The 13,272-nt window shown below is 38.7% G+C and overlaps 1 protein-coding gene across 4 annotated transcripts in view; it reads left to right on the top strand.

Moving 5' to 3' along the window:
• CNST (consortin, connexin sorting protein) overlaps window positions 1–13,272 on the top strand; it is a 110,111-nt gene that overhangs the window by 56,814 nt on the left and 40,025 nt on the right. For all 4 annotated transcript variants that reach the window (XM_075203533.1, XM_075203532.1, XM_075203534.1 and 1 more), the window contains 5 exons: window positions 736–766; window positions 2,583–2,669; window positions 4,622–4,736; window positions 6,646–6,667; window positions 7,120–7,216. In XM_075203533.1, coding sequence (XP_075059634.1) covers window positions 736–766; window positions 2,583–2,669; window positions 4,622–4,736; window positions 6,646–6,667; window positions 7,120–7,216 — 352 coding nt within the window. The remainder of the gene's footprint in view (window positions 1–735; window positions 767–2,582; window positions 2,670–4,621; window positions 4,737–6,645; window positions 6,668–7,119; window positions 7,217–13,272) is intronic.

Genomic DNA, 13,272 nt, shown 5'->3' with positions numbered 1-13,272 from the left:
TTACTAAACTGCAGGTTTGAAAAAAGTGCACATGTTGCCTTTAGAATCCAATCAGATTCTAATTATCATGTATTTAGTACATTCTACAAAATGACAGCTACAATCTGATTGGTTGCTATAGGCAGCATCTCCACTTTTTCAAACCCAAAGATTAGTAAATATACCCCATGCTGTCCCTGCCACGTACATTGTTCTGTAGCAGATTGGTATGGGTAAAATAAAACCGACTGCAAGGCACTCATTTTCTTCTCTAAACAAACACCTCTTGCAGCAAAGGCCCAGTTATTATGCTCTAATCATTATTTGCCACCACCGATGGGCTTCCTATCGACACAGGTCTCCCAGGCATATATGAGAAATACACCCATGATCATTGCATAAAAAATGTAATGTCAATTTCATTTACATTTAGAATGTACATAAATGTGGGAGTTTTAAAAACGATATTTTAAAGGATCAACATGTATTTTGTGCTACACAGCTGATCAGACCATTAAAGGGGATTTGGCAAGTTTTATTGGATAGAAGTTTAATAATTGCTCTAATTGCAGTTATTGGCTTTGCGCCAATTACTCGGCATAATCTTTAGCAACTGCAGCTTCAGGTTTTGGAGGGAGATGAAAGTAGACACGAGAGTTGGGTATAAAGCATAAATCATTCAACACAATTCCTTTTATATTACAGGCTAAAACTAACTACTATTCACCTAGTGTGTGTTTTCTTTTCTCTTTTTAGATAGCGGAAACCTATTTTCAGGAGGAAGATTGTATCCTTTTTCTATATGGCAACTAGTGTAACGTGTCATGCAATTACTGATTCAAAATTCAGTTATATTCTTAGTTGCCTTCACATGGACAACAGACTCTGATGATTCATTTTTTTTAAGTTTAGTTGTTTAATTATGTCCAGCATATGTTGTAATTATGTCCAGCATATGTTATCACAGTGACCTAATAAATTAGAATGATTCAGCAGCAAGCAATGTGGTTTGTTATGGTATTGCAAGTAATAGTTTATTCATACCTCCCAACATTGTGGCTGTTCAAATTGGGACAGAGAGGGTGATGGGGCGTGGCCATGTAACAACAGGGGCATGGTTATATGATTTGGGGGGTGGCCACACCCCTGCATGCATTTATTGTGCTTCTCAATCACTTGGTTGCCCCTTGCTAGTCCATGCAGTTGCTGCGTTCATACAACACCCATTCACCGCTGGATGTAAGTAAATGGATTTATACATTCCTCCCACCATTTTGGTCCAATCAGGACAAAGCTGTCCCAATCTGCAAAGCGGGAGAAAGTCCTCAAATCTGGACTGTCTCCCCTAAATCGGTACAGTTGGGAAGCATGGTTTATTGTTGAACATTAACATAACTTGTAGAGAAAGTGTCCTGTGCGAGCTACGAGAAGGCTGCAGAATTGACCCAGCACTTACTACATCTAATAAAATGAAAAGGGGATGAATACGGTTTATAGTCACTGTAAATAGGAGATATTTCCCCTGCAGCTAATGAATTGTAGTCCACCTATTCTAGAGTTTTTATTTGTAGAACTGTATAATATTGCTGGAACTCCACATCAAGGTTTGATAGGTAATGGTGTTACCACTATTTGACTTCTACGATCAACAAATTGTTTATATGAATTTCTCTTTATAGCCAGAAGTATTTTCTTTCCATTGCTGGCTGTTGTATGTTCCACAAGAGCAATTTAAGTTTATTCTGATCTAAAACAAATTTTACTTACATTAGGTCTGCAAACATTTTCTGACTGGCAGCTGCTGTGATGTTTCCTCAAACTGTGGGCAGTGTTCTGCTACATATTCTGAGAGCAAACATATCTCTTGTGTGTGCTGCCAAGAGGGCAGTACTTTCACTCATGTCAATGACTAGGGAAGTGCAGCAAACTATCTGTAGTGCTGCACCCAGTTAACGCATTTCCAACAGTTTTGAATTTCTGATTAGACCGATTCATGGACATGCAATGAATGACAAAACTGTACAATTCACCCTCTGTTACTACATAAGATATGTTATTTGATTTTGTTCCTCTTTAGGAAAGTAATATTATTTAACATTAATGCGTCATTATATATAATATACCAGTATGTTGGTGCTTGTTAATTATACTGGCGCCACTTGACGCCACCCACCTGTCATTCCAGGGAGATTTTGGTTCATTTTAGCGCAAGTGGAGTGCTCAAGATAACTGAAATGACAGGAGGACAGAATAACAGACTGTATTACATGGGAGGGCCTCCGTTGATGATTAATCTTCCTGGTACCACCTCCCCACCTGCTTAGTTCAGGTACATTGGCTTTGCATAATGTTGCTTACTCAACATGATGTCACCTTCCCAGCTGTTGTGAAAAACTGCAAGTTCCAGCATGTTACAGGTTTTTGATAACCGAAATAAGTGACTGGCACTTGCACGTTTCAAGTTTCACTTGTATAATTGATGAGTACCATATTTTTTATACAATATCAAGTTAATATCGCCATGTTGTTCCACTAAGTTTAGGTGGTTTTTTTACGTCCTGTTTAGACATTTCAAAGGAAGTATTTCTTAAGTGCTTAATCAGATGAGAATGCAATGCAGTTTATCCAGCTAGAACGAATATATCATGAGCAGTTACTTGCAAATCTGTCTGCCATTCAGGAGCAGTGGGGTGAGTAAATTATTTGCTGTGTACATCTTGTTCCCTGCCACACTCTATTTCTTAATTACATGCTGTTCACAGGGCAGTTTTACCATGCTGCTGATTCCCAAAACATTTGTGTAACAATCCATTTAGTCTTCTTCTAATGATTCTTAGTTAAAAAGGTTGTTAAAAGGTACATGGGGCGTATTCAGTTAGCAGCAGAGTGCTTCCGGAGTGGTCGCGAAGGCACTCCCCTGCAATGTAACATAACAGATTTCTACTCGCACCGCTATGGGGTGCAATGTTGCGGTATCTTGGTACCTGAAAATGTGCGCAGCAGCTATGTTCGGCGGAACGTCACGGCTCAGTGAATACTCCCCATAAAGTAGTGTTCATCCTGAGGCAAAACAAAACCCTCTGTGTGGCAGTTCTCAATTTAGCCTCAAAGGTTTGAGGTGAGGGAAAATGTCTAATCCGAAAAATGGCAAACATTGCATAAATTCCATGGACCTACCCCATAATGTCCTAATTGTACTAATTCCCATTCTTGTAAGAAAGATATCAGTCCATTTTAGATTTGTTATCACCTGCTCACGTGGTAGGGATTTCCATAGGTTAACCACGATAGCAATAAAGAGCCCCTTCCTATGCTCATAATATCATCTTTCTTCCATTTACAATGAATGACCTCTGTATGGTCCTTGCTTCAAACAGTTCATTAGACAAGTAATTTTATTGACATTGAGTATATTTCTGCATATTAATTGGGTCACCTTTTGAAGGTGCCTTTTTTCCCCCAGAGTAAACAAACCTAGTTCTTCCAACCTAATTTAACCCTTAAGCATTTTAGTATTATATTGGCCTTTGTCACTGCTGGTGATACTGTGCTGCTACTCATCTTTCGGTCATCTAGGTTTCTTCACTATTTTCAATTTCAGTTTTCCCCAGTTGTGTGCTATGTAATGTGTGAGTAGGATACTTGCTACCATGACCTAGCTGCATATCCCTGCCAACCTGTGGCTCTCGAGGTGTTGTGAAACCACAAGTCCCAGCCCTGCTAGCTATTGGCTGACTATCCACTGGTAAAGCATGCTGGGGCTTGTAGTTTCACAACACCTGGAGAGCCACGGGTTGGCCAGGCCTGCCCCATATCTATCTACTTTCAAATGCATCTGCCAGTTCACAGCCCACTTTGCTATTTTGTCTAAAACTTTCTGTAGCTAGTTACAGCTCTGTGTTAATAATCCTGCATAGTTTAGTGTCGTATTTTAGGACATTTACAAGTTAATTAATAAAAAAGATTAATAAGGACAAGGGCCCAAAACTGATGAACGCTTTCCCAAGACCCAAATAGGTAACATGAATTGCACTACCAGGATCCAATTAAACTTGCCTAGTCGGCTGAGCATGAACAATCCCTCAAAAAACGGGACACTTTTTTACAGTATATTTTAGAATTACATCCATCAGATTCCCTTCAGATAATTTACCCATGTCGGGAACAGATGTCTACAAAATTTAATTTATTTTGAAAACATGCTCACCTAAATCCTAAAGATCTAAAAGCTGTGTGCCCCCATGCCTCCATTTTAGTTCATCCTTGGTGAAATTAGATGATTCTTATAGATTTAGAAGAGAACACTCTGTATAGCTGGAATTCACAAAAAGAGAAAGTAACACAGGCTCAAATCAGCTATATAATACCAATGTATGTGCAGAGAAAACAGATACCTGAAGGTGTATTCTGCAAAACATTGGCTTATATCACTGATTTGTTGAAAGGAGCCTCTGCAGCTTTATTTTATTTCCATACAAAAGCCTGTTTTTTTACAGTTATTATTTACAGATACCCCCCCCCCCCCCCCAACACTCTCTTCTGTTAAAATCAATGGGTGAGACAGTTGTTCAGAGTTAATGTCTGATTTGTGATTTTTAAACTAAAGACTAAACTGTCTTTATTATCTCCTTCAATCATGTAGAAACAAAATGGAAGACAACAAAATCTATGCCATTACATTCCACCCAGAACTCTGAGAAAGGACTAAGCAGTCGAGAGCTGGAAAGACTTTCCAGTATATGTGGCTCTCATCAAGAGTAAGTGCTCACATGTTTTCTGTATTTCTTATTGGGAAGCCGACGTACGTGTATAGAAGAGATTTGTTCTCAACCTCAGTTGATTACGTAAGTAATTTTATCAGTTTATTAGTAAGCATTGCTTACCACATTTTTACTTTTCTGTAAATGTTTAGCAAAATGTGGGCATTAGTCATTTGGCACTTACAACCTTCTTGGTTTATTTATGTTTATTCATAAGAGGATTTATTACAATCTTGTTTCTTCTCGTTGAAATAAACATCAATGAAATAGTGGCTTCTCGTGTTAAGATAATAATTTATTTCTGTCACTGGCATAAATACCCTTAGAAATATGAATCTCTAATGTAAAGGTTCCCTTGCATTATACAGCAAGATGTTTATGTAATATACATTGTTCTTAAAGCTACAAGCTAAGTATATGACAAACACCAATACAGTTGTGTATTTGTGGGAATAAAGAGATGAACGTAATTATTTCCCAGCTTTCCATGAGCCATATTCCGCAGTCCTCGTGGCTTTAACCTTTTCTGTTCATTTCATTTAAATATTTTAGCTTCTCTTTTAGGAATTCACTGCATTCTTTCAATTATAATAGTTTTTTTAATCAGCTAATTATACGCTCTATTAAATATGGGGATATGTGAATATTTAGTGAACTAACATTATATTTTTGTTATGCATTCAATTTATTTATTAGATTTGTTTTTAAAACTACAGTAGAAACGTTTGTCTGTGGGTTAATTAACATTTAGTGTGAACTGTAAGATTAAGTCATCGATGATTTCAGTGACTAATATGCTGTAGGCCAAGTGATTAATGAAATTAATGAAACTTTAAGGTGAATCCCAATGTGCTTATGTTTTACACTATGCTGTTACACATACTGTACTTCAATACTCACTGCATGTGCATATTACATGTCACTCTGAAACTAATAATACATCAACAGTAACATTACTGAATGTTCTACTCACCGTTCACAATTCTCATTCTAAAGGAATGTGCACCAAGAGCGTAGTGTGATACTATTCCAGTGTTTAGAGTGAAGAGAATAATAGAACTGCACTCACAAGTAGTGAAGGTACTGATGAACTGAATAGAGGATGTGGTCTATTGTAGCATTGCGTCCAGACTGGTCTTTGAAGAGCGCAACTGGACTCTTTCCAATGCAGGTTAGCGAGTGCCGTTAGTGAGGAACAGACACGTTAAGAAAGTATAGGAGTATGAACACCACACAGACACCATTCTAACCATTCTGACTTTATTAGGCTTTATCAACAGCAAGAAACCTTTTCTACTTAGTATCTACTCGCAAGCTACCAGCTCTGTCCAGTTGTAGCAGAAGAGAGACCCTATAACAGGCCCATCAGTACCAGTATTCACTTTTCAGCTATTTACACATGTCCTTGAATCCCCACCTCACAATATTTCCACCAGATTATCTGGCTTTTCATGTTTCCATGCATATCTTATTTATATAAATACTTATGTTGTTGTACAGAGAGTGTTCGTCATCGTTATTTCTATATTCTAGATAGAGGCTTTCCCTCCCCCCCCCCCCCATTGCCAGACAAACCCAGCATGATGCAGAAAGTTGTAACTGTGCTTTGGGGCAAAACCCCAAGCTTTATTGGGCAGCACAGTGGTTAGCATTGCTGCCTGACACAGTTTATGAACTGAGTTCATAACTATCAATTCCAACCAGACCCTGTCTGTGCAGAGTTCATGTTCTCCCTGTGTTTGCGTGGGTATGTGTATGTGTAAATGTAATACTTTGACAAGTGCAATGCTAAGTTTAGAAGACAAATTGAGCTATAATATGTGACCTTTTTTTTACAATGATAGAAGTGTAGATTTTAAATTCAATTCTAATGATTTTTGTTCTTTCCTCCACTTTTTCCCCATAGTCCGCAGATCTCCACCTTGAAAGTAAGACCAATGTTAATTTACATTAAGCACATTTGTTTTTTTGTATATATTGAAATTTGCATTTGCAGCAAATATGCTTTACCGTTTCTATTTATCCTTCACTCTCTAATCTTAACACTTTATATATAGGCTGGTTACCCACTGGAATTTTTAAATGCATGCGTTTTTAATGTCGGTAAATACATATTAGAGCTAGCTCATACCCACTTCTGCTTGTACCTCTGGGGTTGAGAGTGGCGGCACTGCAGAGTCTTTTAGATGCCACATGCGCCATTTACTCATGTTCACTGAAGTGAATACAAGGGGGTCAAACGACTGCAGGAGTATGTGCTGGTTACACACCACGTTTTTGTATGTTTACTGCCATCATGTAACCGGTCTTGAGATGTTCTATGATATCTTATTAAAACCATCTTATTGATATCATAAACTTTACATTACATTTGTTTTAGGTACCTTCTTTAGAGAAGTCTATGAAAATGCCAAACCTCACTCGGGCAATGGGATTATGTGGGACTGATGCACATTGCGCACTGGGCGAAAGTTCAGGTATGTATGTTAATTTATTTTTTTTGCTGTACTTTGTGGAGGTATCTTAATAAAGCTAGTAGTATTCTAATGCTGAAACAAAAACTGCCTTTTCAGTTTCTATTAGAGCTTGTGTCCTCTGCCTTTAGCAATTCGAATGAGTACAATCCATTTAGGAGGAAACGTTTAATTTGAATTTTACAATAAATGCTTGCCCTGATGAGATTTGTGTTGTGATTGTGTAATGAATATTATAAGTTTTAGTATGCCAGTAAGAACTATCTGTAGACCATAAAAGCAATACCACCTGACTTAGTTTTTACACTCCATTCAATAAAATGTTCTCCAATTTCTTCATCCCTTTGTGAATGATGCTTCTCTAAGTGAGGATCTCATTTATCCACAAAGTGCAGCAGTGTGAGTCCAGAACATTGCCTCAATGGTTCTTCTCAAATCTCCGCTCATTTACCCTCGCGTCCCATAGAGAAGCGAGGACAAAAGGAGCGGATTTTCTGTACCGTATTGGCCAGCAGTGTGCGTAGCCGGACAATGAGGCAATATCCAGCGGCACCTCGCAGCTAATTGAATTGATAGCTCTTATTTTGATCCTTAGAAGGTAATGTGATTATTCAAACTGATTATTGAAACCAAAGTATATAATAGAAGCAGGGAAGTTCACCACTGTTATAGACTCAGATCTGTCCTGTAATAGAATACTTTACAAACATATACCCATCCTACAATTTAGGATGAGTGAATCATCATCATCATCATTTATTTATATAGCGCCACTGATTCCGCAACGCTGTACAGAGAACTCATTCACATCAGTCCCTGCACCATTGGAGCTTACAGTCTAAATTCCCTAACACACACACACACACAGACTAGGGTCAATTTTGATAGCGGGCAATTAACCTACCAGTATGTTTTTGGAGTGTGGGAGGAAACCGGAGCACCCGGAGGAAACCCATGCAAACACGGGGAGAACATACAAACTCCACACAGATAAGGCCATAGTCGGGAAATGAACTCATGACACCAGCGCTGTGAGGCAGAAGTGCTAACCACTAGGCCACCGTGCTGCCCAGGAGACTGTCTTAAGTGTGCATGTATGTACATCTGTACGGGTGTGTGTGTGTGTGTGTGTGTGTGTGTGTATATATATATATATATATATATATATATATATACACATATACATATACACACACATATATTTATTACTTATATGGGTAGATTCAATTAGCGGCCCATGCATTATTAACGTTACTACGGTAATTTCTCCTGACTTTTGCTTTTAGCCGCGAGCAAAAATTGCTGTTGTAATGGTAATAATGTGCAGCTATTACCATAGGCTAATTGAATCTACCCCATAGAGTTGAATACAATTCATGATGAATCTGCTATATGAAAGGCTCTTGATTAAAAATAATTGTATCCAGAAAAGTTTCACCAAATGATTAAAAAAAGTGTTATTTGCTTAGAAAAACCCCAAAAACAGAGCCATGATTTATATATGAGGTAATAATACGATTGCAAAATTATTCAAAATTCTCTATAATACTAACTCTGTTGGTTTGGTAACATTAATTTACTGAGCTTAATTGCTAAAATAATAATGTAATTGTTGCAAATTAATTCCAGATGTATTTCAAGTAGTGCCCTATAATGAGAAAAGTGCCATAAAATTCATAACTATGAATATAGTGATCACACAAAGTTTATCAATATACAAAATATCTGGGAAATGCTATTGAGGAGCTGTTCCAGCATACCTGGGCTGACGGGTCATGCTGGCAATTCTTTTTTTGATTTATACAATAATATAAAATATATTTTTACTTCACAGAGAATTTTCTCATTCATTTCTGTGTGCTTTCTGCACATATTGAATGCATTGTCTATCCTAATGAATAGGAAATCCGACTAATCTCTGTGAGATTCATTCTGCAAATCAATCTTTAATAGATTCCCCTGCTCTGCAGCCCACCATGCGGAAATCTTTTATGTGATGTATGTATTTGGGGGGTTTTCTATGGAGATTTTACAAGTTTGCAGTTTGCCTTTATTAGATCAGGCCAATAACAAATTGCCATTTTAAATAACACAAAAAAATAGGATATTTGGTCCATATTAATCTTTGATAGAACTCGAACTCCCCTGTAGTGTCTGACCTTGATGTACAGTGGAACACATTATACAGGATATCTATACATTGGCATTATATGCTCCTGTTGCTTAATTTAATTGCATACAATTGTAATTATGTCAAGAGCCCCATTATATAAGTGGCATAGTTACCGTTACTATGAAAAACTATTCACAATTATCTACATTCACTAATGCCATTTACAAACTATAAATTTGCCCACAAAAGTAATTCCCAACTGTTTTCCAGAAGGCTGATTATTTTGTCTAATCTATTACTTTTTTTTTTTTAATCAGTTATATAACTGTTTATAGATGCACGCAGTCAGAGGATAACAAGCTAGCAACAGTGTCTTTCCTAGTTCTTAAAAATCTTTTCCATCTGCAATACTATGAGTTATAGCAGGGGTCAGCAAGCCTTGGCAGATGGGGCATGTGGACCGGTGTCACGCCGGAGCGCCACAGCTGTCTTGCTAAAGCAGCCAAATGTGGCCTAATCTGAGCTGTATGCACAGCAGCTCTGTTTCAGGCACCTTTGGCTGCTTTAGTGAGGCAACGCACAGGTTCCGTTGTGGACCTAAAGATGTGTGCGTGGACTCCTGAGGTAAGTATGAGGCACAATATGAACAGGGGGCACTACGTTTGTTTGTTGGTCTCATTACTATTCGCATTATATATATATATATATATATATATATATATATATATATATAAAAGTGGTGGTATGGTAAGAGTAAGTGAATGACATTTGATAGTTTTACAATCAAAGCAGTAGAATACATAGACACAGAAATGATTTTTACCAGCACACTGGCAAAGGTTGCTGACTCCTGCTTTATTGTTTTGTATGGTATTTGTGACTGTATTACATAGCTGTGATTCATGTTAGTGTGTGCAATGGTGTATCACACTAAGCTTATAAAGATGTTCTAGTTTAATGAACAAATTCCTGGCACTATAGGCAGCCACCCTGAGAGATACCATCATGACAAAGGCTGAGATTATTCAACTGATTGTGAAATACAATTCAATCTCGACTACATTTTTAACAGGATGTTGGGCCGTCACAAGACCCCATAAGAGCATCATTGCACCTTGGCAGACATTGTGTAGGAATCTTGGTGGATGTGACACACGGTTCTCCAAGAAGAATTCAATAAGTTCATATTTGGTAAACAGTAGAGGAAACCACTGTTTCTAGAGATTTGGGCGGCAATTTCTCCTTGCTGCTGAGGTATCCTCAGACTACCCTGTCACTCAGACACCTGTCTAAGTTCTCTTGTGTCACCATTGTAATATCACACTAAAACATTGATTTAAGGTGCAGTTTGGTGATTTGTATTGATTATAACACACAAGGTAAGGATCTCAATGGCTGTAGGCCAGGCAAAGACAGATAAAAGCAAGTCCATATGAGGAATACTGGTGCTGCAACACACACGTAAACAGGCTCTGATGCAGGTGCAAAAGGACAGCAAGTCCACAGAGCAAAGCATAATAAGCAATGTAACCAGCCAGTAACACACAGTTCAGAAATAGTCCTTTACACTTGACAGGGTCAGGGTTCCAGAGATTAAGAAGCAAGAGCAGGATAAGCCAAAGTAAAAAGCCTGGTATAACAATATGAATACTACTGAAATAGCAGGGTATTTGGAACCAGAAACTGCAATGATCCAGTCCAGATGATTACAAGAGACTTCTATTTAAGGGGTAATCAGCGTTATCAGCTGCTGCCAGGGCTGGACTGGGACTAAAAATCAGCCCTGGCATTTAAAGCACACAGGCCCACCTCTGTTCAAGATAATAATAATATTACAGTACTTTTTGCAAAGGTCATTGTTATACGGTGTCCCATGGGATACAAATGTATTACGAGCAGCTTGACTCTCTATTTGCAGCATAGGGCTTACCAGTATCAGATAATGGTATGTACAGGACCGGCAAGAGAAATTTGGGGCCCAGGTACAGTGAACTTTTGGGGACCCCCTCCATAGACGAGTAGCTATATAAAAATACTGCGCCCACACACACATGCGCTATATTAAAATACTGCTCCCACACACACCCGCGCTATATTAAAATACTGCGCCCACACACACCCGCGCTATATTAAAATACTGCGCCCACACACACCTGCGCTATATTAAAATACTGCTCCCACACACACCCGTGCTATATTAAAATACTGCTCCCACACACACCCGCGCTATATTAAAATACTGCTCCCACACCCGCGCTATATTAAAATACTGCTCCCACACACGCGCTATATTAAAATACTGCTCCCACACACTCGCTGTACTAAAATACTGCTCCCACACACGTGCGCTATATTAAAATACTGCGCCCACACACACGTGCTATATTAAAATACTGCGCCCACACACACACTATATTCAAATACTGCACCCACATACACACGCGCTATATTAAAATACTGCACCCACACACTCACGCGCTATATTAAAATACTCCGCACACACACGCTATATTAAAATACTGCGCCCACACACAAGCGTTATAATAACATGGTCGTGCACACACACACACACACACCCCTTATTAACATACTGCACACCCACACTTACCTTATTATATCCGTTTCACTTCACGATACAGCCTGCCGCATGCCCACCCGAGCAGCAGCATCACCCTGTAGCGTGCAGGAAGATGCTGATGCTTGGGCGGGCATGCGGACCTGCCCATCTAGCCATCGGCCCTTAAGGCATTTGCCAGCATTTGAGCTGAGGGATGCAGCTCTGCTGCTTCTAAGGGCCCATGATCCCGATGGCGGCCACTGGTGGTAGAATTGCAGCATTTCACCTGTATGGACTTATTGCAGAAAGGAATCAAACTGGCACACCTCTCTCCACATCGTTCTATGATGTGGAGAGTGGTGTACCAGTCTGTAGTAGGATTGGCCCACACATGGGCAAATTCTACTACAAATGGGCCTGATAACCCAGTGACCAAAATGGTTTCCAAGGGGGCCACAAACATCTGTTGACTGAATATTTGGGCAGGCCTAAAATCATTAAAATAATTTTTACATATTCATGGGCATGCCTAATGTTTTGGGGTCACACATGCAGCTTTATCGTATTAGTCTCAGTAGCTCCTACCGAATGTGCCCCAACAATCACCCCTCTTGTAGAGTTTTCCTCTAGTCATATTAGCCATATCATAGAGCCGCCTTATTTATTAACCACTTAATGACCAGAAGGCTTTTGCCTCTAAATGAGCAGACTTTTATGTTTTCTATATGCATGTGTCCCACTGTGTATATTTTTTCTTTTTCTGGTCTATTCAAGCACATTTCATCTTTTTTTTGTAAGAACTGGTAGGGCTCTCCTTTGTTAGCAGAGTGGGATTGATATAATTTCATATATATATATATATATATATATATATATATATATATATATATATATATATATATATATATATATATAATTTAATGTTAATATTTTTATACATACAACCTCAATTTATGTGTGGTCTGGAGGTCTGGCGCAGTTATAGGGGCCTAAGGGACTGACAGCAAAGCATTCTGTGCACAGTTCTTTGTAGTGTGAGTAAGTGGTCCGTCCGGAAATGGGCAGCCAAAATTGTTATGAAGTGCCTTTTTTGCTGGAGGCTGGGACCAAAAGCATTCTGTATGATATTCACTAATTTATTTTTAAAATTAAAAGATTTTGAGGAAGCCAGGGGGACTTTATTTATATCCTCCTTGCAGCTCTGCACTTGTTACTGTGACTAAAGCTGATTTGATAATGCTAGCTAGCAGTAGTTCACAATTAGCAGTGATCTGTTAACTGAGGATTGTCTCTCCTGTGCCCTGACATAACTCCCTCCCCGCAAGTTGGAGAAAATCCTCACTGAGTTCTGTAGCAATCAAAATGCAGAAATACCATTTAAGCACTGGA

This window comes from Mixophyes fleayi, chromosome 3, assembly GCF_038048845.1.
Source record: "Mixophyes fleayi isolate aMixFle1 chromosome 3, aMixFle1.hap1, whole genome shotgun sequence".
Lineage (NCBI taxonomy): Eukaryota > Metazoa > Chordata > Amphibia > Anura > Limnodynastidae > Mixophyes > Mixophyes fleayi.
The sequence above is the reverse complement of the archived record's forward strand: the minus strand, read 5'-3'. Positions and strand labels throughout refer to the sequence as shown.